Consider the following 20,480-nt stretch of genomic DNA (forward strand, 5'->3'; position numbering starts at 1 on the left):
CTCTCTCTCTCTTTTTCATACTCAATCGTTCGAATATATCATAACCATACATTTTCTATTTTATTTAATCATTCTTTAAATTAACATTCACTCTGTTCCTTTCGTTCATAGATAAATAAATTATAAGCTAGTATGTACAAGATCTTCATAGAATTCCTTTCTTATTTAGTAGTCATTTGTCACTTAACAGATTTATTCATTTTGTAAAGACTCTAGAAATATTGAGCTTGGTCTGGTCAGTATACGTCATATGTATATTCCCCCATTAACATTTGTCGACTTGTGTGTGTATATATACATATTTTCGAAAATTATGTTATTCATTCCTTCGTAGTATCGAATATTCATCTGTGGTTCATCTTTTCAGCAATTTAAAGAACTGGGGTGGGAACGAAAAATTAAGAGTTGCGCAAATTTTAGACCTTCAAACAGTTTGCAGAGTCGTTAAGTTGAACTTTGATTATTGTAAAATTAAAACTAATCGTTTGTAAATTTGTATGTACATCAATATATGTGTCTGTGTATGTGCAAATGCATGTGTCGTGTATGTAGATACGTGTGTGTGTGTGTGTGTGTGTGTGAGCGTATCGTTTTGTAAGAACAAATTCATAATTATTTCAATCTTATTAACCAAGATTTTAAGGGGTGTTCAGTAATATAGACAGGCTAGCTCTATAAACAAAAAATCGTAACAATAATTAACACTAGTTGCTACAACTGATGATAGATTCATTGGTACCTGGTGATTCAATAAATTTCTTATTGACGTCTGGTATGGAATGAAAGCTTAATTTTATAATTTAGTTTAATGTCCGTCTCGTGTACACAATTACATATTTAAGTGGGTGCTTAAGTTTTAATTTTACATATTCCAAGTATAATATCCTCTCAGGCACCTGTGATTATTTACAATTCAAGTGAAATATTAATTCAAAAGAAAAGGAGATTTTAAAAGTGCTCTTAAGACGATATTCAATTCTATCGGATGTTAAACTTGAACAATAATGTTATAAATCGAACAAAACTGCAATAAAATAAGTAATGTTTATTGAACTAAGAGGATAACTATATAATGCGTTGTTTGTAATACAGTAATGTCCTATTCTAAGTCAATTCTAGATTCTGTGTTGTGACATAGATCGGAACAGGACACTATTTTTTTGTGGCTTCATCGACCACGCCGAACGTAAAAAAGGACCGCATGTAAACACGAACCGCGCGACCAACGTTACATCTCGAAAATTATGTTCTCAAAGAATTAGACTAGAATTTTGCAAATTAAATTAATTATTTAAATTAAATTAATTTTTCAACGACTCATTTTAATCGGAAAAATGTGACAAATGTCTTGAGAAAGATTGTATAAGATGAAAGTTAAACGCTACAATGTGTTTTGAATTTTTGCCGACCGTCGCGGTCGCTGTTTCTCTTTCATTTTCGCTCGCTATCCTCTTCTATGTCCTAAAGTTACTCCATACACGAAATTATATCATGTTTAGTGTCATTTTAACAAGAAAAATGCCACAAATCAGTTGGTGAAAGTCCAATGAGAAAATAATGAAAAATGAAGAAATTTTGTAATTCACACGGTGGATTACGTGGTTCACACCGACATACACGATCCGATATCAGATTACGCGGCATGTTTACACTACTCGGCGACCGAAGCAGCTCGAGCTTAGTGTTCCTGATTTCTCAACATTTTTCATTTCTCGAGAAATGAGAAATAAGACTATATTTCTCGAGAATTTTTAATAAAATAACAAAATATTGGAAAACATATGATATTTGGAATATCGTTGATAATATTTATCGAAAGCGCAGAAAACATTAACTCAATGTTTATTCCTGTCCAATGTGTACATTAGGGTGGACCTAAGCTATACTTGGAGAAAAATTTTTATCGAGATACAATGCACGCAACTATCCAGTATTGTTCCTTTAGGCGAGAAAAAAATTTGTGCAAAGTTTGAGAGATCGATCGGATAAAAGGATAACGTGGCGCACTTAAATTGAAAATTTCGAAAATTGTGAAATTCACCTTAACTATGGAACATGGCACATCGTTGGATTTGCCTTTTTTTCTGAATAGCAATATAGAATAATTATATGACCTCCTTTAAATAAAAATAACAATGACCTTGAAATTTCAAAATATGATTTCCAAAAAATTTTTATTTTGCCATTATATTCACCTTATTGAACAGTGTAAATTTTTCCTCTGACATTGTTTCGTATAATCACAAGCAACAGAGATATTTAAGTACCTACATTAAAATGTAGCATATTTCGACTGATGATAGGACATACAGTAATAAGGAGCATAACTGATTCCACACACTTTAAATCAGAACAACTTTTTTATGAATGGACTAGTAATGGACTAGTCCAGTAAGGCTAGAAGAATTAGTTTAGCAAATGATGTGTAAAAAATATGTTGAAAAAATGCATTAGGGCGGAATTGTGAAGGACAATAGTAAAAATTGATTTTTACAACTTTTTTAGCTAGGCCAATAACGAAAATTCAAAAGGTGTGTCTGGTCAACTGGTATAAATTATATACGCTCTGAAAATTTCATTGAAATTAGTTAATTAGTTTGCGAATTATAAACGATCAAAAGTGTTAAAAATTGCAATTTTTCAAGATTTTCGGCCTTTTTACCACTTTTGATCGTTTATAATTCGTAAACCAATTAACCAATTTCAATGAAATTTCAGAGCGTATATAATTTATACCAGTTGACAAAAGACATTTTTTAAATTTTCGTTATTGGGCCAGCTAAACAAGTTGTAAAAATCAATTTTTACTATTGTTTTTCACAATTCTGACCAAATGCATTTTTCCAACTTATTTATTACACGTCATTTACTAAACTAATTCTTCTAGCCTTACAGAGAAATTGAAGTTGTTTGGTCCATTCATATAAAAGTTATTCTGATTTGTTGTTGTATATATTCGTTCATTTCCGAAAATATGTTATAAAATAAATGAGATTCATAAGAATTTTCCTAGATTTAAATTTCTCGAGAAATGAGAAATAACCGATTACATTTCTCGAGAAGGAACACTACTCGAGCTTCTTGGCCCCTCGCGGGGTATGCTCCTCAGTGGAATGGCTAGGCGAAGTGACACAGAGCGATCTCCTCCGCCGGACTTAGAATGGGACATTACTGTACCAAGAATGGAAGAGGAGCAAATATGCTTTTCATGAGCTTCGTAATATAAAGTGTGAAGATGAATCTCTTAACTGTAACGAAGTTTTATTCCCTTTCTTGCTTCAAAAGTTCTGTGACCATGAGAAAATTATTTTACGGAGAAATCTCAATTTTGATTATTTTCAACCACGTGTCGAGACATTATAATTTGAAACGTTGCTAAATAATTAGGAACAATAAATAATGCGTTATAAGTTCCAACTAAAGATTTATAACGCCACGGAAGAATATTATTGTTAGTCGCCAAAACATTCTTACTCAAATAAAAACAGGTATTGCTGTACTTTAATATGTATACCGAATCCAAACTTAAAATCAGAATTTATTTATCACATCCAGGTTTTCAAATTTCGTTTTCGTTGGACGATTTTCTTTTTGAAGTGAGTAACATTTATTTCTTCTTCAAAATAATGAAAATTACTGTTCGAAATGTTTGCCTCGATTAAACAATGAAAACAAATAGTACTCGTCACTGTTACACATAAATAACACTGTCCAACAGCCAAAAAGGATTTCGATTCTCATTATGCAATTATTACAGAGTTTTTTGTGACATGTTTTTTTAATCATGTTTAAACAATCATAATGTATTAATATTGGATATCGCTGTATTCGGGAAAGTCTAAGGAATCTTTTGCTGTAAAGATTAATTCAATATCTTTTATAATAACATCACAATATTTGTTCAAAGTTGAAAAATGTCATTTTTTCAAACTCAAATTTCTCAAAAACTGTGCGTCTAGGAGAAAAATTAAGGACAGATTCGAAATCAGCGCAAAAAAGTCTATAAGAATTGCATAGTAAGAATCGAAATCCCCCCAAAAAAATTGAAATTTGTAAGACCGTGTAATTTAAAATTAAATTGAATGCAAACTTTTTATCTCAATTACAAAATTTTCTGAAAGATGCCCTCTTATAATAGAAATCGTCTATAAATTAATTTCATAGTAACAAGCAACAATGGAGCAGTTTCATTGTCAGATAGAAGTAGGAAATATCTTTTAGTTTGAGAAACAAAGTAGAGGAGAAACATAGAGAACGTGATAGGACATTTTTATTGGTTACAACGTATACAGGGTGTCTCACAATTCCCTGCGGACCCGGAAATGGAGGTTCCTGAGATCATTTCAAGCGACATTTTCCTTTGAAAAAATGTCGTCCGCGGCTTCGTTACCGAGTTATTAACGAAAAACACGGAATGAGAGCGCGAGCTAGACGCGTGCAGGTTCGACGACCTTGAAATATCTTATAAATTCGATGTTTTAAATATCTTTTTCCTTTGAAATAAAGCTCATCGACATCGAATAGGAAATAGTATAATACATCGATCGATTTACAATTACAAGTTTTTACAATAATATCGTAAACTAAAGCCGACCGACAGAAACTGTAAATTTGGGAAATGTTGTTCAGAATCATGGTCTTGACAACATATCCAAAGCTCGTCGAAATCGGAGAGGATTCACATAATCGAGAAACTCTTGTTCGTTGTGGCATCACGGCGTGCCACCGACGCGACGCGCGACGCTCTGATTGGTCCGTGTTTTTCGTTAATAGCTACTTATTGGACGACATTTTCGTAAAGGAAAATGTCGTTTGAAATGATCTCGGGAACCTCTCATTTCATTAAACTAAGGTAATAATTTTGAGACACCCTGTATATATATACATATATATATCATGAAATATTAGCAGAGAGTTGGTGAAATTATCAATTTTATAAATATGAACAATTTCATAATATTACCCAGTAAACAATCTGTTCTCGAGTTGCTACGAACTTGCCACCAAAACTTGACTACAAATTGGGACCCATGTGTTTCCATGACCAGTGATGCCGAAATCGTGGTACTGTGGTACTAAGCCGTGGTACGAGACCCCCCCACTATGACCTACCGTTGCCCCTACTGGCCTTCTCCAACTCGCTCGCGCGCTACACTCACCAACGGATACTCCTATCGGATAGGAGAGGTACGTTGGTGAGTGTAGCGCGCGAGCGAGTTGGAGAAGGCCAGTAGGGGCAACGGTAGGTCATAGTGGGGGGGTCTCGTACCACGGCTTAGTACCACAGTACCACGATTTCGGCATCACTGTCCATGACCAAGTCCGGTCATGGCCGGTCGCACCAAGATTGGACCTAACCTTGCTCTAAGAGTAAATGTCGGGCAAAATCGTCATTATTTTAAGATTTGTAAATAATTAAATTCTTGAAGATACACGAAACTTAAGATTACATAATTGAGAAGTTTAAATAAAATTCTGTTTCCCTTTCTACAGCGAGGTTTACTCCGATTTTGTCAGGTATTTACTCTTATAGCAAGACTAGGTCTGCCATATTAGTGCTACCGACCTGCCCTCTACACGAGGGCAGGATCTGCCTGCTTTTGCCTTCGATTTACCATCGAACTTCGCCTGCAGACTTTGCATTCAAATTGCGATCCATCTGTTTCCCATTCGTTGACAAGTTTTGGACGGAAAATACATAGCAAATACCCTGACCACCAGGCCTGCCACGAGCAGACCCCGCCTAGGGGTACGCGCACAGTGGACCCGTTTCGGCCGACGTCCGACGTTGTGTCTCTTTCTCGCACGCTTGAAAAAAGAGACAGATGCGTCGAACATCGGCCAAATCGGACGAAAACGGGTCCACTGTGGGCGTACCCTAGGGCGGAGAACGGGCAGAATACGGTCGAAGCTACGCTTCAAGCTGCTCAAGGCAAGATTAGCTCGATTTCTGACGAGCGTCTGTGCGCGCATTAGTGACTTGTTGAGGCTCATTCTAAAGGGGAAGGTTAGATGCAGCGCGCTCTGGTCATGATTTTAACAAGATTATGTTTATATCTAATAATATGAGGGCCGAAAGTAGAGAAAAAATCTAGAAAAACACCCGCAGATTTCAATGCATTTTTCTGTCTCCAAAAGACTTTTTTGACTAATTAGAATGAGCCCAGCCCAAAATTTGCTCAAATAAGGACAAAAAACGTCAGGGCGCAAACCCATTTTTCCGATCCAAGATCTAGTAAGATTCTAGTAACTAGTAAATAACTAGAATCTTTTTTGACGCGACGGTGCTGCCCTGTAGCGGCATTTGCCACATCAGTGCGACCGTGCTGCCCTCTTAAACAAAGGCAGATTCAGGGTCCATCCGCCAGCATTCTGCCTTCGTTCTGCCCATGGCCAAAAGCCCTGCGCCAACGGACGGCAGAACAAGTCACTAATGCGCGCGCAGACGCTCGTCAGAAATGAAATTTTTGGTTGTCAGGGTAGGGACCAAATTCTGCTCCAACCAAGGTCTTGGCACCAAAATGGCCGCGTTTTTCTCCCAAAGTAGAATTACAAACTTTCATCAAAATTTGCTCGAGGCGGTTTTGGCTGACTGGGTAGTAACTCAATGTACCGATTGATTGTTTAATTTCTGAATACGATGGATTATTCTAAAGTGTATGATATGTTGCTCCAAACTTGATTTCATGTCACTTGAAATCTTTCTTAAAATCTATTGAAAACGTGATGCGATAGAGAAAATCTGATGTCGGATTCAAATTCAATATACCAGAGCAGGGAACAGGCATAATGTCTGAAATATTTGTTTAGTTTCTTAGGGTAAAGAACGTATTCTTTATCAAGTAATGTGATTGGAACAATATATTTGGTGAAAAATATTTGTAATTTATTTTATACAGGCAATATCTTGTGAGGTAATATTATTCTTATAAGGTGTGTCTCATAATCTATAATATAACAGAAAAACGTCCGATTTACCATTCAGGAGTGAGTCAGATATGGTAATATTTTGCACAAGGTTTACTCTTTAAGAAAACATTTTAACAATGCGTTCACTTACCCAACCTTGTAGAAGTCTATGAAACATATCTTGTACTTTCCATTCATATAGCATTTCTATCTTTAAGGCAATTTAGTAACGTAAACCATTTGTAAAAATCTACTAGCTTCTTTTCTTTGATCGTAACATCCGTTAAAGTATTTCTTGAACATAGCAACGATGACAATAAAATACGAGTATTTGCATTTTTGTATTTAAAGATTGTTCGGTCCGTGAATAGACATTTAACAGGCAATTTTTTATACAGATATATTTGAAATGAAACGTAGTTTGTGTGCTACATTCATGTAAAAAAAATAACGTACGTTTTACTCGAGTGGAAGAAACCCAATAAGCAATCTGCCCTTGATTTGTCCTGGATTTGTCGGAAAAACTTGTCTACAAATTCCCACTCATCTGTATCGGCATTAGACTCGGTATTTGAGTGGGGGAAATCATCAGGCGCAATTCCATGCCAATTCCTTGCCCAAAACCTTACCCTTCTAAAGAGAGCAGGTTATTTCTGAATAAGAAATCGCACTGTTTTCAGTTATATCAGGGGTCATGAGACACTGTCTACGGTAGGGTAGATCGTATTTTTTGACCACTGCATTTCTTTTTAACATTCCGTAGGATTGTGTCAATGGATGAGAAAGTAATCTGTGCAAACTTAGACATGGTGAGAAGACGCGTCACATCGAATTTGAAAAAAATGTATATGTTTGCAACTTGTTATTCTCGATTGTACCATGTACTAGTCCTAGATTGCGGATTTTATGCATTTGTAACAAAAATGGGTAGGTACAATTTCAAATGGTGAACGGATGAAGTGAGTTTAAAGACACTAAAATGTGTGTGTACTATATGTATGTTTCAGTTCCTATAAATTATTAAAGAATATTTTACTTGGCTTCTGTTTCTTACAATTGATGCACAAAATCTTCATTTTCCGCAATTCTGTGTACGTATATCTGTCTAGCGGTGTGTGAGTGTGCCACCACGCTCTTGCTCGAAAGCAGATCTACATCCTTAAGTCAACTAACCCCATCAGATATGTCAACTAACCCCACAACCGGGGTCTGTCGACTTATTGCTGTTACTAATCTAAATTTGATTAAAACTACAACTAGGTTGAATAAAAGCGATTTTCAAAATTAAATCTGTATATCAAAGTGAATGCACAAACTTTTGGTGTAGAACAAGTCAGCAAAATACTAATGGTTCATTGGTGAAAATTAAATATGTTGAAAGTTATATAATGACGAAAATTGAGGTGGTAATATCTGGTGAACCACCCTGTACATAGCACAATTGAGAAAAAACGAATTACAAAAATCTACAATTTAAATTTCAGTTTTCGTGCAGATTATTTTGTTTATTCAATGACACAACACTGATAGGTATTCCGAAATAATTAAAAAATTCATCTCCGACCAAGTATAGTTAAGGTTTGCTCTAGTGTACAGTCGTGAGATGGGGAATTTTCAATTTCATGAAACTAATTTGCGGGAGGTGTTGATCTATTTCGAATTCGGTCCTTTAAAGTGATGCTCAATACGAAATGATCGATAAACTGCAAGAGAGAAACGGCAACTCAGCAGCATGTGATCAATGTTCAATATAACTGAACAAATGTACTTTTACCGATAGAGGTCGTGTCACATTCAGAAATATTTTGCATTTTCGTTCAGCATTAACGATATCTGAAAGGATTTGTAATTCAGTAGTTTTATTTGACTCTTTATAATAGATATGGATATCTAAATATATGTAAGTTTAAATCACTATAACCTTAAAAATATGAAAAAAATCATGTCGTTACTCGCTAGATATATTAACCAGTATGTGTATGCATTCTACTGTAATTTCACAAAATTATACAAGTCCCTTTAAGTAAGAAAACGAAACCGACAGTACGTAGAAAAACTGTACGTAGAAGACCATTCTAACTGTAGATGTGAAATCGAAACTAGTACGAAAAAAAAAGAACAGGAAATGAAGATGAGTGAAAACAAGTGCATTGTCGGCAGTCGAAGGCTCGTCAGGAAAGACTGTTAAGAAAAACCATTCGACTAACACACGCAGAGAGGGTTTTGTGAAGAAAACGTAAATTACATATACATACATACGTGAAGGATCTTACAGGCGTAAAACTTATAGTCGACATAGATGGCCAGGACGATATAAATGGAACGATCGACTCGACTTTTCGACTAGAGTTAAGATTACATCATAGTCTCGCTACAACTGGTCAAACTATCAAAGTCTAATTGTAAGTAAGGGCAATCTGGATCGCAAAAAGTTGCGGCACCGGCGGCAGCCGGTCCATTACACCAGCCCTTGGGATGTAACGTGTTTGTGAGGTAACATAGTACGCCTAGAATCTCGTTAATGCGCTAGGAACCCGGACTTTCGCTACTTCTTCGTCTTGCTTCGAGTTCCCGAGCGAGCATTGTCACCTCCCAATTATTGTGTCCCCCCTCTTGCGACTCCTCCTCGTCGTCGTCCTCGTCGTTCCCGCTGTCGCTTCTGTCGGCTCTCTCATCGCACTCGTCCTCCGATCTGCTGCTATCACTGTTCGATTCCAAATCGATCACCACCTCGCCCTTCCACAAGCTCTGCGGAACAATCGAGCTGGGCAGCTCTTGCAGTTCTAAAGTTTCCTCCTCGGAATGCTCCTCCCAGGATCTTCTATTTTGGGAGGTGGATTCCGTGGACAGAGAGGGACGCGTGTAATGCGAACGAGCAGTGAGAACTGTGTCCACCGAACCATCCCTCATAAAAGGATGATCCTCGCGGTCGTCGTCTAAATCCTCCTCGAGTGAGGCGTCATGCTCCGTGCTGTCCCCAAGCGACTCGTCCGCATTTCGCGACTCTCTTTGCTCCAACTCTTGTATCCGAGCCTGCAGCTGAGATATTATTTCGTCCCGTTTCCGAATTTCCAGCTCCAGTGATGTGAACTGCTGCCCGAATTTCGTCTGTATGTCCTCCTGAAATTTCGTTCGTGGAAATAGATTACCATCTCGGATTTCATAGGATGATCCGAGTCTTTCCCGAACAAACATTTGTTCGAGCAAAACATTTCCAAGTAATTTGTACGGGGTATAAAGAAATTACATGTCGCGACTCTTATTTACTTTTTTTAAAATTTCTTCTACGGCACCCTCCAGACAGAGTTGGGCAAAAATTTAATCAACGATTGACGACTAAATTTCTACTTCAATCGTTAATCGCAATTAACAATTAATTTCCTCGTTTAGTCGTTAAGGGCCCTTCTCCCTAGGAGACGACACTCGCGCGTGAATGTGTGGTACACCCACACACCGCTAGACCACGTATACGTACGCGAGGTTTACGTACCGCTATTGTTTACTCTGCTACTAGCGGACTTGGATGAGGAATTAGAGAAGGGTGGGTGGGGTGGGGTTAAGCTGGTGGGAAGAAAAGTTTTCACATTAGCCTACGCTGATGACGTGGCTATGGTAGCGGAGAAGAAGGATGAAATGAGAAAGATAACTGGAGAGGAAAACATTAGAGCTCAACACCAAAAAATCAAAAGTGATGAGATGCAGGAGGTGTGGGGGGAGATGGAAGAAGGTATCTTGGAGATGGAAAGGCAAAAGGATAGAGGAGGTAAGGGAGTACAAGTATCTGGGATACACGATTACGAGAGATGGGGGACAAAGAGCACATGTAGAAGAAAGATTAAGGAAAGGGGCGTCGTTAATGGGACAAATATGGGGAATAGGGAAAAGGAGATTTGGTAAGGACTGGGGTTGGAGACTATGGCTTTTCGATAAATTAATTTGGGCAGTGATATGTTATGGAGTAGAAAATGGAAGGAGAGGGAAGGATTAGAGAGGCTACAGGAGAGATATATGAGATGGCTGTTGGGAGTGGGAAAATACACGCCGGGGTATATGATAAGAGAGGAGCTACGAAGGGATCTATTGAGGGGGAGGGCGGGTGTAAGGTCGTGGGGGTATGAGTACAAGTTGGGGCAAGAAAAAGGGGGGGGGGGAGCTAGTGCGCTTATGCTGGGAAGAAGTGAGGAGAAGAGATAGAAAGGGTGGGCAGATGGACGGGAGGGGGAAGGAGAGATGGGACTTCTTTGGGGAGAGGGGTTGGACGGAGGAGGTGACTCTGAAAATGCTAGAGGAGGGGCAGGATTCAATAAGTGAAGAAATAGTAGGGAGGGAAAAGATAAAACAGAAAGAAGAAAGATGGGAGAGAATCGGAAACACGAAATACAATGAATGGTATGGGAGGGTAAAGGGTGAGGGGAGGGGGAGAGAAGATGTGGCAGCGAGTGGAAAAATTTAGATTAGGTAACGGGATGAGGGGAGAGAGGTACTGGGTGGAAGAGGAGATGAATAAATGCAGAGTGTGTGAATGGGAGAAGGAAACATGGGAGCATGTGTGGGAGGTGTGTATGAGGATAGAGGGGGAAAAGGATGGCAGGAGAGGATGTGGGAAGAGTCTTAGATGATGAAGGGGGAGGGGAGAAATGGATGAAGAAAGTGGAGGCATGGAGAGAAGGCATAGCTGGAAAGAATGGGATGAATGAGAAGCAACCGGAAGAGGAAGTCCCAAATATGTAAAAATTGTAAAAATTGTAAAATGTAAATAGGTTTCGTCTCTCTCTCTCTCTCTCTCTCTCTCTCTATCTATTAAGTTTAAGCATAGACATAAAGTAGTTTGTAAGTTAGAATAAGTTTAGGTTAAGAAGATGAGAAGAGAGAGGTGGTGTTAAATGCGGAGGAAGGTGTAAAGGTGACTGTAACCCTAAGGGGAGTCAATAAAGTTATACATACAAGAAGGAAGCTATTGAAGCAACTAAATTAATTATTGAACTTAAATATGCCACACAATTTAGTAGTATGCTAATTTAGCACTCTGAGGCGCCACTAAATATATTGCTATATCGGTAATGTAAAATAATTGTTACGTTATTAAATTATTTCATGTCAAATAAATTACTAAACATTTCAGTATTGCACGAGCAAATTGCAACAGTCTAATATGCATAAAATGAAAAAAATCGTATAGAATTGAAACATTTTAGGTTAGAAGAAACGTTTAGTTTTCGTGTTAAAATAGTTCCGAGTGCAAAGGGTTAAAATTGTTCTTTAGTACGTGAAAGAAATGGAATTTTAATGAAATGAAAAACCCGATTTGGCTGTCCAAACAAACTAACATATGATTATTTCAAGTGGCATGTAGCCAAATAAGATAATATGTTATCTTCACAATTGTTTTTCAAATAATTTATATTTCGATAATGCCCAAGCTTGGTTACAAATTCATAGACAGAACGGTGTGCCAGAGTCACATGCTGTCAGAAGCAGCTTGAAAAAGGGGGAAAAAACTTACCAGACGACCCTTAATGACTTCTCTGATACCAGACACTAGCTCCCCAATGCATTCCTCTTCTCGTGGTCGAGATACCACTTGCAGGATACCTCCGCTGCCCGAAGGACGGAAACTGAGTTTATTGGGCGGTGGCAGTGAGGCCTGCTCTTGGGTATCCGGCAACTGAGATCCATGTGGATAATTTCCCGGAATCTGCTCGGACGGTGGACTTTGCAGCGTATACTTGTTAAATGTCACACTCTTCGAGAGTTTCGAATGCCTCGCAGCGTAGCCCTCAATGGTCTGTGCTCTCATTAATTTCCTCAATTCGGCAGTGGCCGCCTCGCGGTCCGGTGTACTCGTTGCTGAGGTATCAGAGCTACCTGTTCTACTGCCAGCAGATAGTTTCTTCAGGATGCTCTTCAAATTTCGCCTCTCTAACGTCTCATTCTCTGGCGACAATGGATCCGTTGGCGATGATCGTCGATGCTAAAGAAACAACGGTAATTATATACTTTAGTGACTTCACGCCGATTTCAAGGTCGCTATTTTGAACAACTTTTCTCGGTTGACCTTCACCTTTGGAAACCAAACGTTTTTAACTTTATTTATGTAATCCTGTAGATTTTGACGAGAAAATGCCGGAAATCCAAGTTTAATTTTAGGAATTCACTGATTCTAAAGATAAGGGTGGTTAAAGTTCAGCAATTTTAAGCGTTTTTGACAAGCAATACGCGAACAATAACAGTAAATAATGAACTTCTTGCTGATTGATCGTATTTTATTTACTTCTCTTCCGTCTTCGTTTTTAAACAACCAATTCTACGGCTATCTTCATGCTGAGTCTGTTAAAACTGGTGTACGACATGAAGTTACAAACAATAAGAAAAGTAAGTGCATCTAAACTTCTGATACGGCCCTTTTTTACATTTTGGCTAAAAATTCTTCCCTGCAATGCCATATATGAATAAATTTAGTAGTACAGTAAAGTCGCGTTATTTCTTAGCGATCGCCTACCCAGAATTTATCCAGTGCCTACCCACTCCAATGCCGGCCAATGCCGCGGGTCGGCAATGATTGATCTCGCTCAGATATATCGGTGTGAACCACTACTAATCGAATTACAAAACTTCTTTGTTCTTCATTATTTTTTTATGGGACTTTGACCAATTTATTTCTGGCAGTTTTCTGATTAAAATGACACCAAACACGAAAGCACCAAACATGAAAGTTTCAGGCGCCAGGTAGAAGAGCGTATGGGAAAGAAAGAGACGCGGACAGTCGCCGTCACCGGCACAGTTCAAAGAATTTCCCAGACGCTGTTCTTCGTTGCGTTCGAAACTTTCATCGTCGATTAAACCTTTAAATACAGTTGAAATTATATCGTGTTTGATGTCATTTTAATCAGAAAATTGCCAGAAATAAGTCGGTGAAAGCCCATAAAGTTGGAATAGTAGTGGTTCACACCGATACACTTCGGCCGCAGGATCCGTATTTACATGCTGTCCTTTTTTACGTTCGGCTCTTGTTTGTACTCTCGGCGCCGTAGGCGCAGTCATAAAAAAATGTCTCTACACGATATGCCTCCGTGCAGAACACAGACCGTTGGAAAAATATCGCGGCTTTATTGTAATTTTAATTTTTCAAAGTGTTCTAAACATACGATAAAAGAATCAAACGGAGATCCATCAGAGGGTACGTTTTTGTTAAAATAATAGGGTGCGTCTAAACTTCTGATACGCAAATATATACTGAAAATTTTATTCGATGTTTGTTATTCTAATAATTTCTACAAAAGTAAAGTTTACATAAAGCTCTGCAGTTCAATTGTAACTATCTCTGATTTTAAACAGTGAACATTTACATATACAGAATGTTCCAATGTTTATGGTGCCAAAGGGAAGCTTAAAAAATAAGCATGAAATTGTATATTTGTAAGTAGTGTTGAATATTCACACAGAGTACGCGGTCATACGCGCATTCACAAGAAGGGGATACGGTAAGTTGTAGTCAGACACGTTAGCCGATACGTATTCACAATAGCACGTCTGCTCTATGAATCTTCAAACTTATTTCTCTCGTAAATAAAGTCGGGTGCGAAACAATTCTATTTATTATTTACGGCGTAGTATTTCCCGTAAATTTAGTCTCTTCCCAAGTACAATCATGAATACTTATGCACGGTAAATGTTGGTTTAACTGTTTAACATTTGTACGTAGATACATGTTACTTTGTTGCATAAAAAAAAATTTAGTTTTCATAATTGACTTTTTAGCATCTGTTTGGTACTAGACGAATGCTTTTCGCAGTGCATACACTTTCAATATGTTATAACACGCATAACTTTTGAAACAGTAAATTCCTAACATTAAAATTTCGATTTTCGGCATTTTCTCGACAAAATCTACAAGAGTTGAGATCTCCGGAGTTGAGAGAAGTTCACCCCAAATTTTAATTATTTTATACTACATCATTATTTTTAAGAAACAGGGCTTTTAAATAATATTACATTACAACATACAAAAATGAAGTATAAAATATTTTAATATTTCTACAGGATGACAGTTTTGAACTATTTTGTGTAAAATATGCTCACGAGTAGTTTCTGCGTTCATAAAGTACGTGCTACGTTAGTGAGTCGTTACCTGAACTAGGTGAGTTTTCATGATATTGTCCATGATAGTTTTAAACATTAATGATCTACATAGTAGGCAAGCAATCTTACTGGGAAAAGTGATCCCGTGTCACGAACAGTTCAGTGATATCATCACACGGGCTCTACTTTTATTTTCACGATCGGCTAACGGGTTGAGAACTCAGGAAAACTTCCGTGCACGTACCTGATTCAGTTTCTTCAATTTTCTCGCGTACTCGATGGCGCAAGCCTCCGAGTGGCTTCTCGTTAAGTTACCGTCAAATTCGATCTCAGCATTTTCGCCACAGTCGAGGCTGGAACTTCGAACGGCTTTCTCTAGTTCGGCTAACTTCTGCCTTTCGTTAAGTATCTTTAGCTTCTTGACGAATGGCAGTCCGCAGTACTCCGGCGAGAGATCATCGACGGACGCGTACATCTTGGTTTGATGCCTGAGGCGCACCAGACTTTGTCTTATCTGCATTCTTTTTGTCGGAGGGCTTCTTTGCGGCGAGGTTTCTTTGTTCGTTAACGATGCGTCTTTGAGCATGGCCCACGTCTTCTTTGCATTCGAACCGTTCCCTTTCTCTGCGTTTAACACTGCCGTGGATTTCATCGTCTGATCGAGAGACGCTTGCTTCGACAGCTGTTTCTGTGGCTGTTTCTGCGGCTGTTTCTGCGGCTGCTTCGCGGCGGGTTTCGGCGACCGCTCCTGTGGTTCCTCTGGTATGACGCTTTTCGGAAGCAGCGGCTCCTTCGTTGGCGCTTCTTTGTCGGGTGGCGGTTCCGGATCGTTCTTTGCCTTCAATAGCAATATTCTCTGAAGGAGTGGCAAATTTGGATTAGTCGGGTGCTGTGCCTCCACTATCGGCGGGTGTGGCTGTTCGACCGCCTGCGTCTGAGGTTCCATCAAGTTTCGACGTTCCTCCCGTTCCTCCTTCTCCTTGAGTAATCTCAGCCTCGAGATCAGAGGGAGGCCAGCTCCGAGTGGCGACACAGGTGGTGGTTCCTGTATGGTCGAACCGGACACTTCTTGATAGTCGTCGATCTTTTGTTGCCTCTTAAGTGTAGGTACTTTCGGCGTCAGCGGTTGCAGCTCGAGGCTCTCTTCAGGTCTAGTGTTCCTTCGACTCTTCCTTAAGGCATTTTTCAGACCCTTCACGTCGCTCTTCAATTTGTCGACGATCCTTTTCCCCGTACTGTTGTCCGACGAATCGTGACCCGGTGACGTTGGCTGTCGCGACGCTCTCGCTACTCTCTGCGCCTCCATTAGTCGTTTCCTGCCGAGGTTCTGCAGTATCTCTTGCGCTTCTGGGTAGTCCTTCATCGCCGCCAGCACGTCCTCGCGCGACAGACTGAACAGCTCCGAGTAACCCACCGATCGAACATCGGCTGTGCGTCTGAAATGACAATTTTATTTCCGAAACTGTTATTTCGATTGTATTGGGTGTCTCGTTTCGAACGAACCACTCGAATATCTTTTGAATAACACTGTCCAACACCAAATTTGTTCCACAATTACTGTTGGGTGGTTCTTATAGACTTTTTTGCGCTGATTTCGAATCTGTCCTTAATTTTTCTCCTAGACGCACAGTTTTTGAGAAATTTGAGTTTGAAAAAATGACATTTTTCAACTTTTAACAAATATTGTGATGTTATTATAAAAGATTGTGCTTTACAGCAGAAGATTCTGTAGACTTTCCCGAATACAGTGATATCTAATAATAATACATTATGATTGTTTAAACATGTTTAAGGCGAATTGAAGACGGAGAGACACCACTTTTGCACCAATTTTTGAGGATATTTTTCAATTTATCTTAAGAAATACGTGTCCAGCAGAAAATCGAACTATACCACGCGATAGAGCAGACTTTTATCTTGAGAAACTACCCTTTCAAGTTCGGAACGTCGACGTTTTTTCATGTCAATGCAACTCATGTCGAGCGAAGATATTTTGCTTTCTGGTTCGAAAAAAAGTCGACGGTCCAAACTTGACAGGGTGGCGTCTCAAGATCAAAGTCTGCTCTATCGAGTGGTATAGTTCGATTTTCCGCTAGACCAGTGATGAGCAACCCGCAGGCCCGCGGGCCACATTTGGCCCGCTAGCAAACTGCCTGCAGCCCGCCGGAATCCGGCGCGGCGGTGCGCGACGCAACAAAGTATTTAATACAGGGTGTCCCAAAATTCGTGAAAATCCCGAAAGGGGGTGGTTCCTGAGACAAACCAATAAACATTTGGCGCGCCGGGCTGACTGTGGCAACTCGCGTCTAGGTCGCGCTCTGATTGGTCCGTGTTTTTCGTTAATAATTCCTAAACAAAGCCGCGGATAACATTTTTGCAAAGAAAAATGTCGCTTGAAATGGTCTCAGGAACAACCCCCTTTCGGGATTTTCACGAATTTTGGGACACCCTGTATATATTAAATATTGCGTTCGTTGCCGGTTGTGGCCCGCGCGTAGTCATGTTTCCACTTTTGGCCCACAATACGCCGCGGATTGCTCACCACTGCGCTAGACCCTTATTTTTTGAGATAAATTGAAAAATATCCTCAAAAATTGGTGCAAAAGTGGTGTCTCTCCGTCTTTAATCATTGTTTAAACATGTTTAAACAATTATAATGTATTAATATTGGATTAATATTGGATATTGGAGAAAAATATGTTTTTTTTTTCAAAGCTATGTTCCTCAAAAACTGTGCGTCTAGGAGAAAAATTAAGGACATATTCGGAATCAGCGCAGAGACTATAAGAAGGACCCAACATAATTAGGGAACATAAAAAAAGTTGAAATTTGTTGGACAGTGTCATTGAATCACAAAAATGGTTGTAACTTTGTAATAAGTAGAGATCACGATTTTGGACGTGTATTGAGGATACACGTATTCACGTGTTCACGTGTACTAATATACATATATCCGTATTTTAATCCGTGTACTTCTTTATACACGGATACACGGGTACTGAATTAAACGTGTACACGTGTATCGAAATACGCAGATAATGCACGGGTACACGTGTATCGAGCTACACGGATAATATACGGGTATCCGTTATTTTCAATACACGTACAGCAAAAAGGAAGCGTCTTTTGCCGAAAAATGTAAAGATTTTGGTTTTTCTTCATCAAAATAAACAGTTAATTGATTCAGGTTTATTAACAGAAATTATGATGTTTGTTAATTTTCGAAACCTCTCATGTTAACTCTTGTATATTTGAATGTACTATCCGTGTATCCGTGTACTTGAATACACGGGCACACGTGTATCAAAATACACGGATAATACACGTGTACCCGTATATTCATGTTCACAGTTATACGTGTATTATCCGTATATTTTGATACACGTGTATCCGTGTATTAAATAGTATCCGGACTTCTGCACAGATATATTAATTGCACGTGTGCACGTGTATTTTCAATACACGTGAAATGGGTATGTATCTCTAGTAATAAGGTGGAGGCTGGATTAGTAGGACGCATGTTCACATGCACTTATTTTTATTGTTCTTGTGTTTTCTGTTCACTCTACAAATTGATCTCGTATGTTGTGTACTCCGCGCCACATTACGATCACAGAATAAACGAGACTAAAAAACAATAATAAATTTTCTACATTAGTATTGTTACATTTCTAGCCGTATGAAGTTTTTATTGTACGTTTTCAGCACTGAACGCTGTACCCGTATATCAAATAACATTACGGAAGTTGTCGGCAACACGTTCGTAAAACTTTTCATTCGATCATTCGCTAGAAAAGAAAATAACGAGCTGCAATAACAGATATTTTGAAACTTTTTCCATTTGTCACCAGTTTAGTATGCGCACTATGTACCGGATATGGATACTATGAATCTTACACGGTATTTCATATTTTTTTCACGGTGGAAACTCCACGCGATAGGAAGGGTAGATCGACGAACTACAGAACTTTAACGTTAGAATTGTTGGAGATGCATTAAAGTTATTTGTTTCGGATATTCTCTCTTAAAATTATTGTCGCGCACGACAAAATAATCTGATTATTGTCAGAAACTTGTTCACTGTTATTGCGTTAGTAATTGTTATGCGCGTGCAAGTTACAAAAATCGTCAAAGGAAAGTAAAGGGAAAACTTTTACATACTTTCATCATTTTCAAAAGATTATTTTTAACTGTTGACAAAGACAATATAAGATAATATGTTACTTCGATTTGGAACTTATGGCTGTATAAGAATGAATAAAAATTTACAAACTGGTTATAACATCTTTCGTTCCTTTCCCAATTTGTAATTTAATATAAAGTTAGTATCCTATACAATAATTTAAATAGGAAAAATTGAGTACAAAGTATAAAACATACGGGTAATGTAATACAAAATTTAGTCGTTGAAATTTTAGAATTTTATGTATACATTCAATTAATAAATTGATGAATTTTATGTATTGCAAAATTAATAACCATACGTAGATGTATCAATACGTGGAATTATACATTGATGAAATGAATTTATCAAGAATCTAAAATATCCAAAAAATATACAAAACGCTTTTTTTTAAAAAAAAATGGCTGTTTAAAGTTACTTACTTATTTAATCCATCTAGATTGAGTATACCAATTTCTCCAAAAAAGTCTCCAGCTTTCATGGTAGTCAGAACTCTACCAGTCTCGCTAATCACCTCTAAGATTCCATCCGCTATTATGAACATTTCCCTGGCTACTTCTCCCTTTCGACATATCGAATCACCAGGTGTAAATATGTAAGCCTTCATCTTTAGGACGAGATCGTGTAGGAACTCAGGTTGACATTCCTGAAAATAAAATAACAGATTAAAGAAGAACTCTCTGAAAGTAAAACAATTATTCACACTTCGTTTTTCAGATTTCTTTAAATCTTTGATGTATAGTTTCGAATTTTCTCTTTTTTAAAATATGCCATTTCTTGCCCATTTTGCTTGCAATTCACCTTTCATCAATCAGTACAGAAAAATCAATTAATTATGTCGTAGGTCTTCTACCGTAAGTTATTAAACATATTCTGTGAATGTTGATTTTAATTTTTATTTGTATTCTAGTGTCGTATATTTTTAGTTGAGAAATTAATTTCAACACAGAAACTGTTTTGTTTCAAAAAGATTTACAGTGTCTTTACCATGTCTTGTAGTGAACATTTAAAAATACGTTTTGGAGATTCGTGTGTTAATTACAGAGGGTGAGTACGAGTAACATGTATTACACAAGCGGCTACGAGGTGATTCCTCACGAAAATATAAGCTTTTTTGTGAAAGTCGAGTTTGAAAATACAGCGAATACGCGCGTGCTATGTATTACAATAATATCTCCATAACTGTCTCAAAGGTGTCTACCGTAACTGTCAAATTTTATTTCTTCTTATAACTTCTACGACGTTATTCCCCCACGCTTTCGCCACGACCCGGTCACGTGACGCGTTCCGTATCTATCGTGTATGCGTC

At 38.2% G+C, this 20,480-nt stretch overlaps 1 protein-coding gene across 7 annotated transcripts in view; it reads right to left on the minus strand.

Annotated features, from left to right (window-relative positions):
• Positions 1 to 8,752: 8,752 nt before the first annotated feature.
• Positions 8,753 to 20,480, minus strand: part of LOC143209947 (uncharacterized) — a 218,773-nt gene continuing 207,045 nt past the window's right edge. For all 7 annotated transcript variants that reach the window (XM_076426290.1, XM_076426288.1, XM_076426291.1 and 4 more), the window contains 4 exons: positions 19,594 to 19,817; positions 15,233 to 16,424; positions 12,413 to 12,880; positions 8,753 to 10,029 (listed from right to left, as the gene is read on the minus strand). In XM_076426290.1, the coding sequence (XP_076282405.1) occupies positions 9,436 to 10,029; positions 12,413 to 12,880; positions 15,233 to 16,424; positions 19,594 to 19,817 (2,478 nt within the window). In that variant the 3' untranslated portion in view covers positions 8,753 to 9,435. The remainder of the gene's footprint in view (positions 10,030 to 12,412; positions 12,881 to 15,232; positions 16,425 to 19,593; positions 19,818 to 20,480) is intronic.

The sequence above is a fragment of the Lasioglossum baleicum genome, chromosome 6 (assembly GCF_051020765.1).
Source record: "Lasioglossum baleicum chromosome 6, iyLasBale1, whole genome shotgun sequence".
In the NCBI taxonomy this organism is placed as follows: domain Eukaryota; kingdom Metazoa; phylum Arthropoda; class Insecta; order Hymenoptera; family Halictidae; genus Lasioglossum; species Lasioglossum baleicum.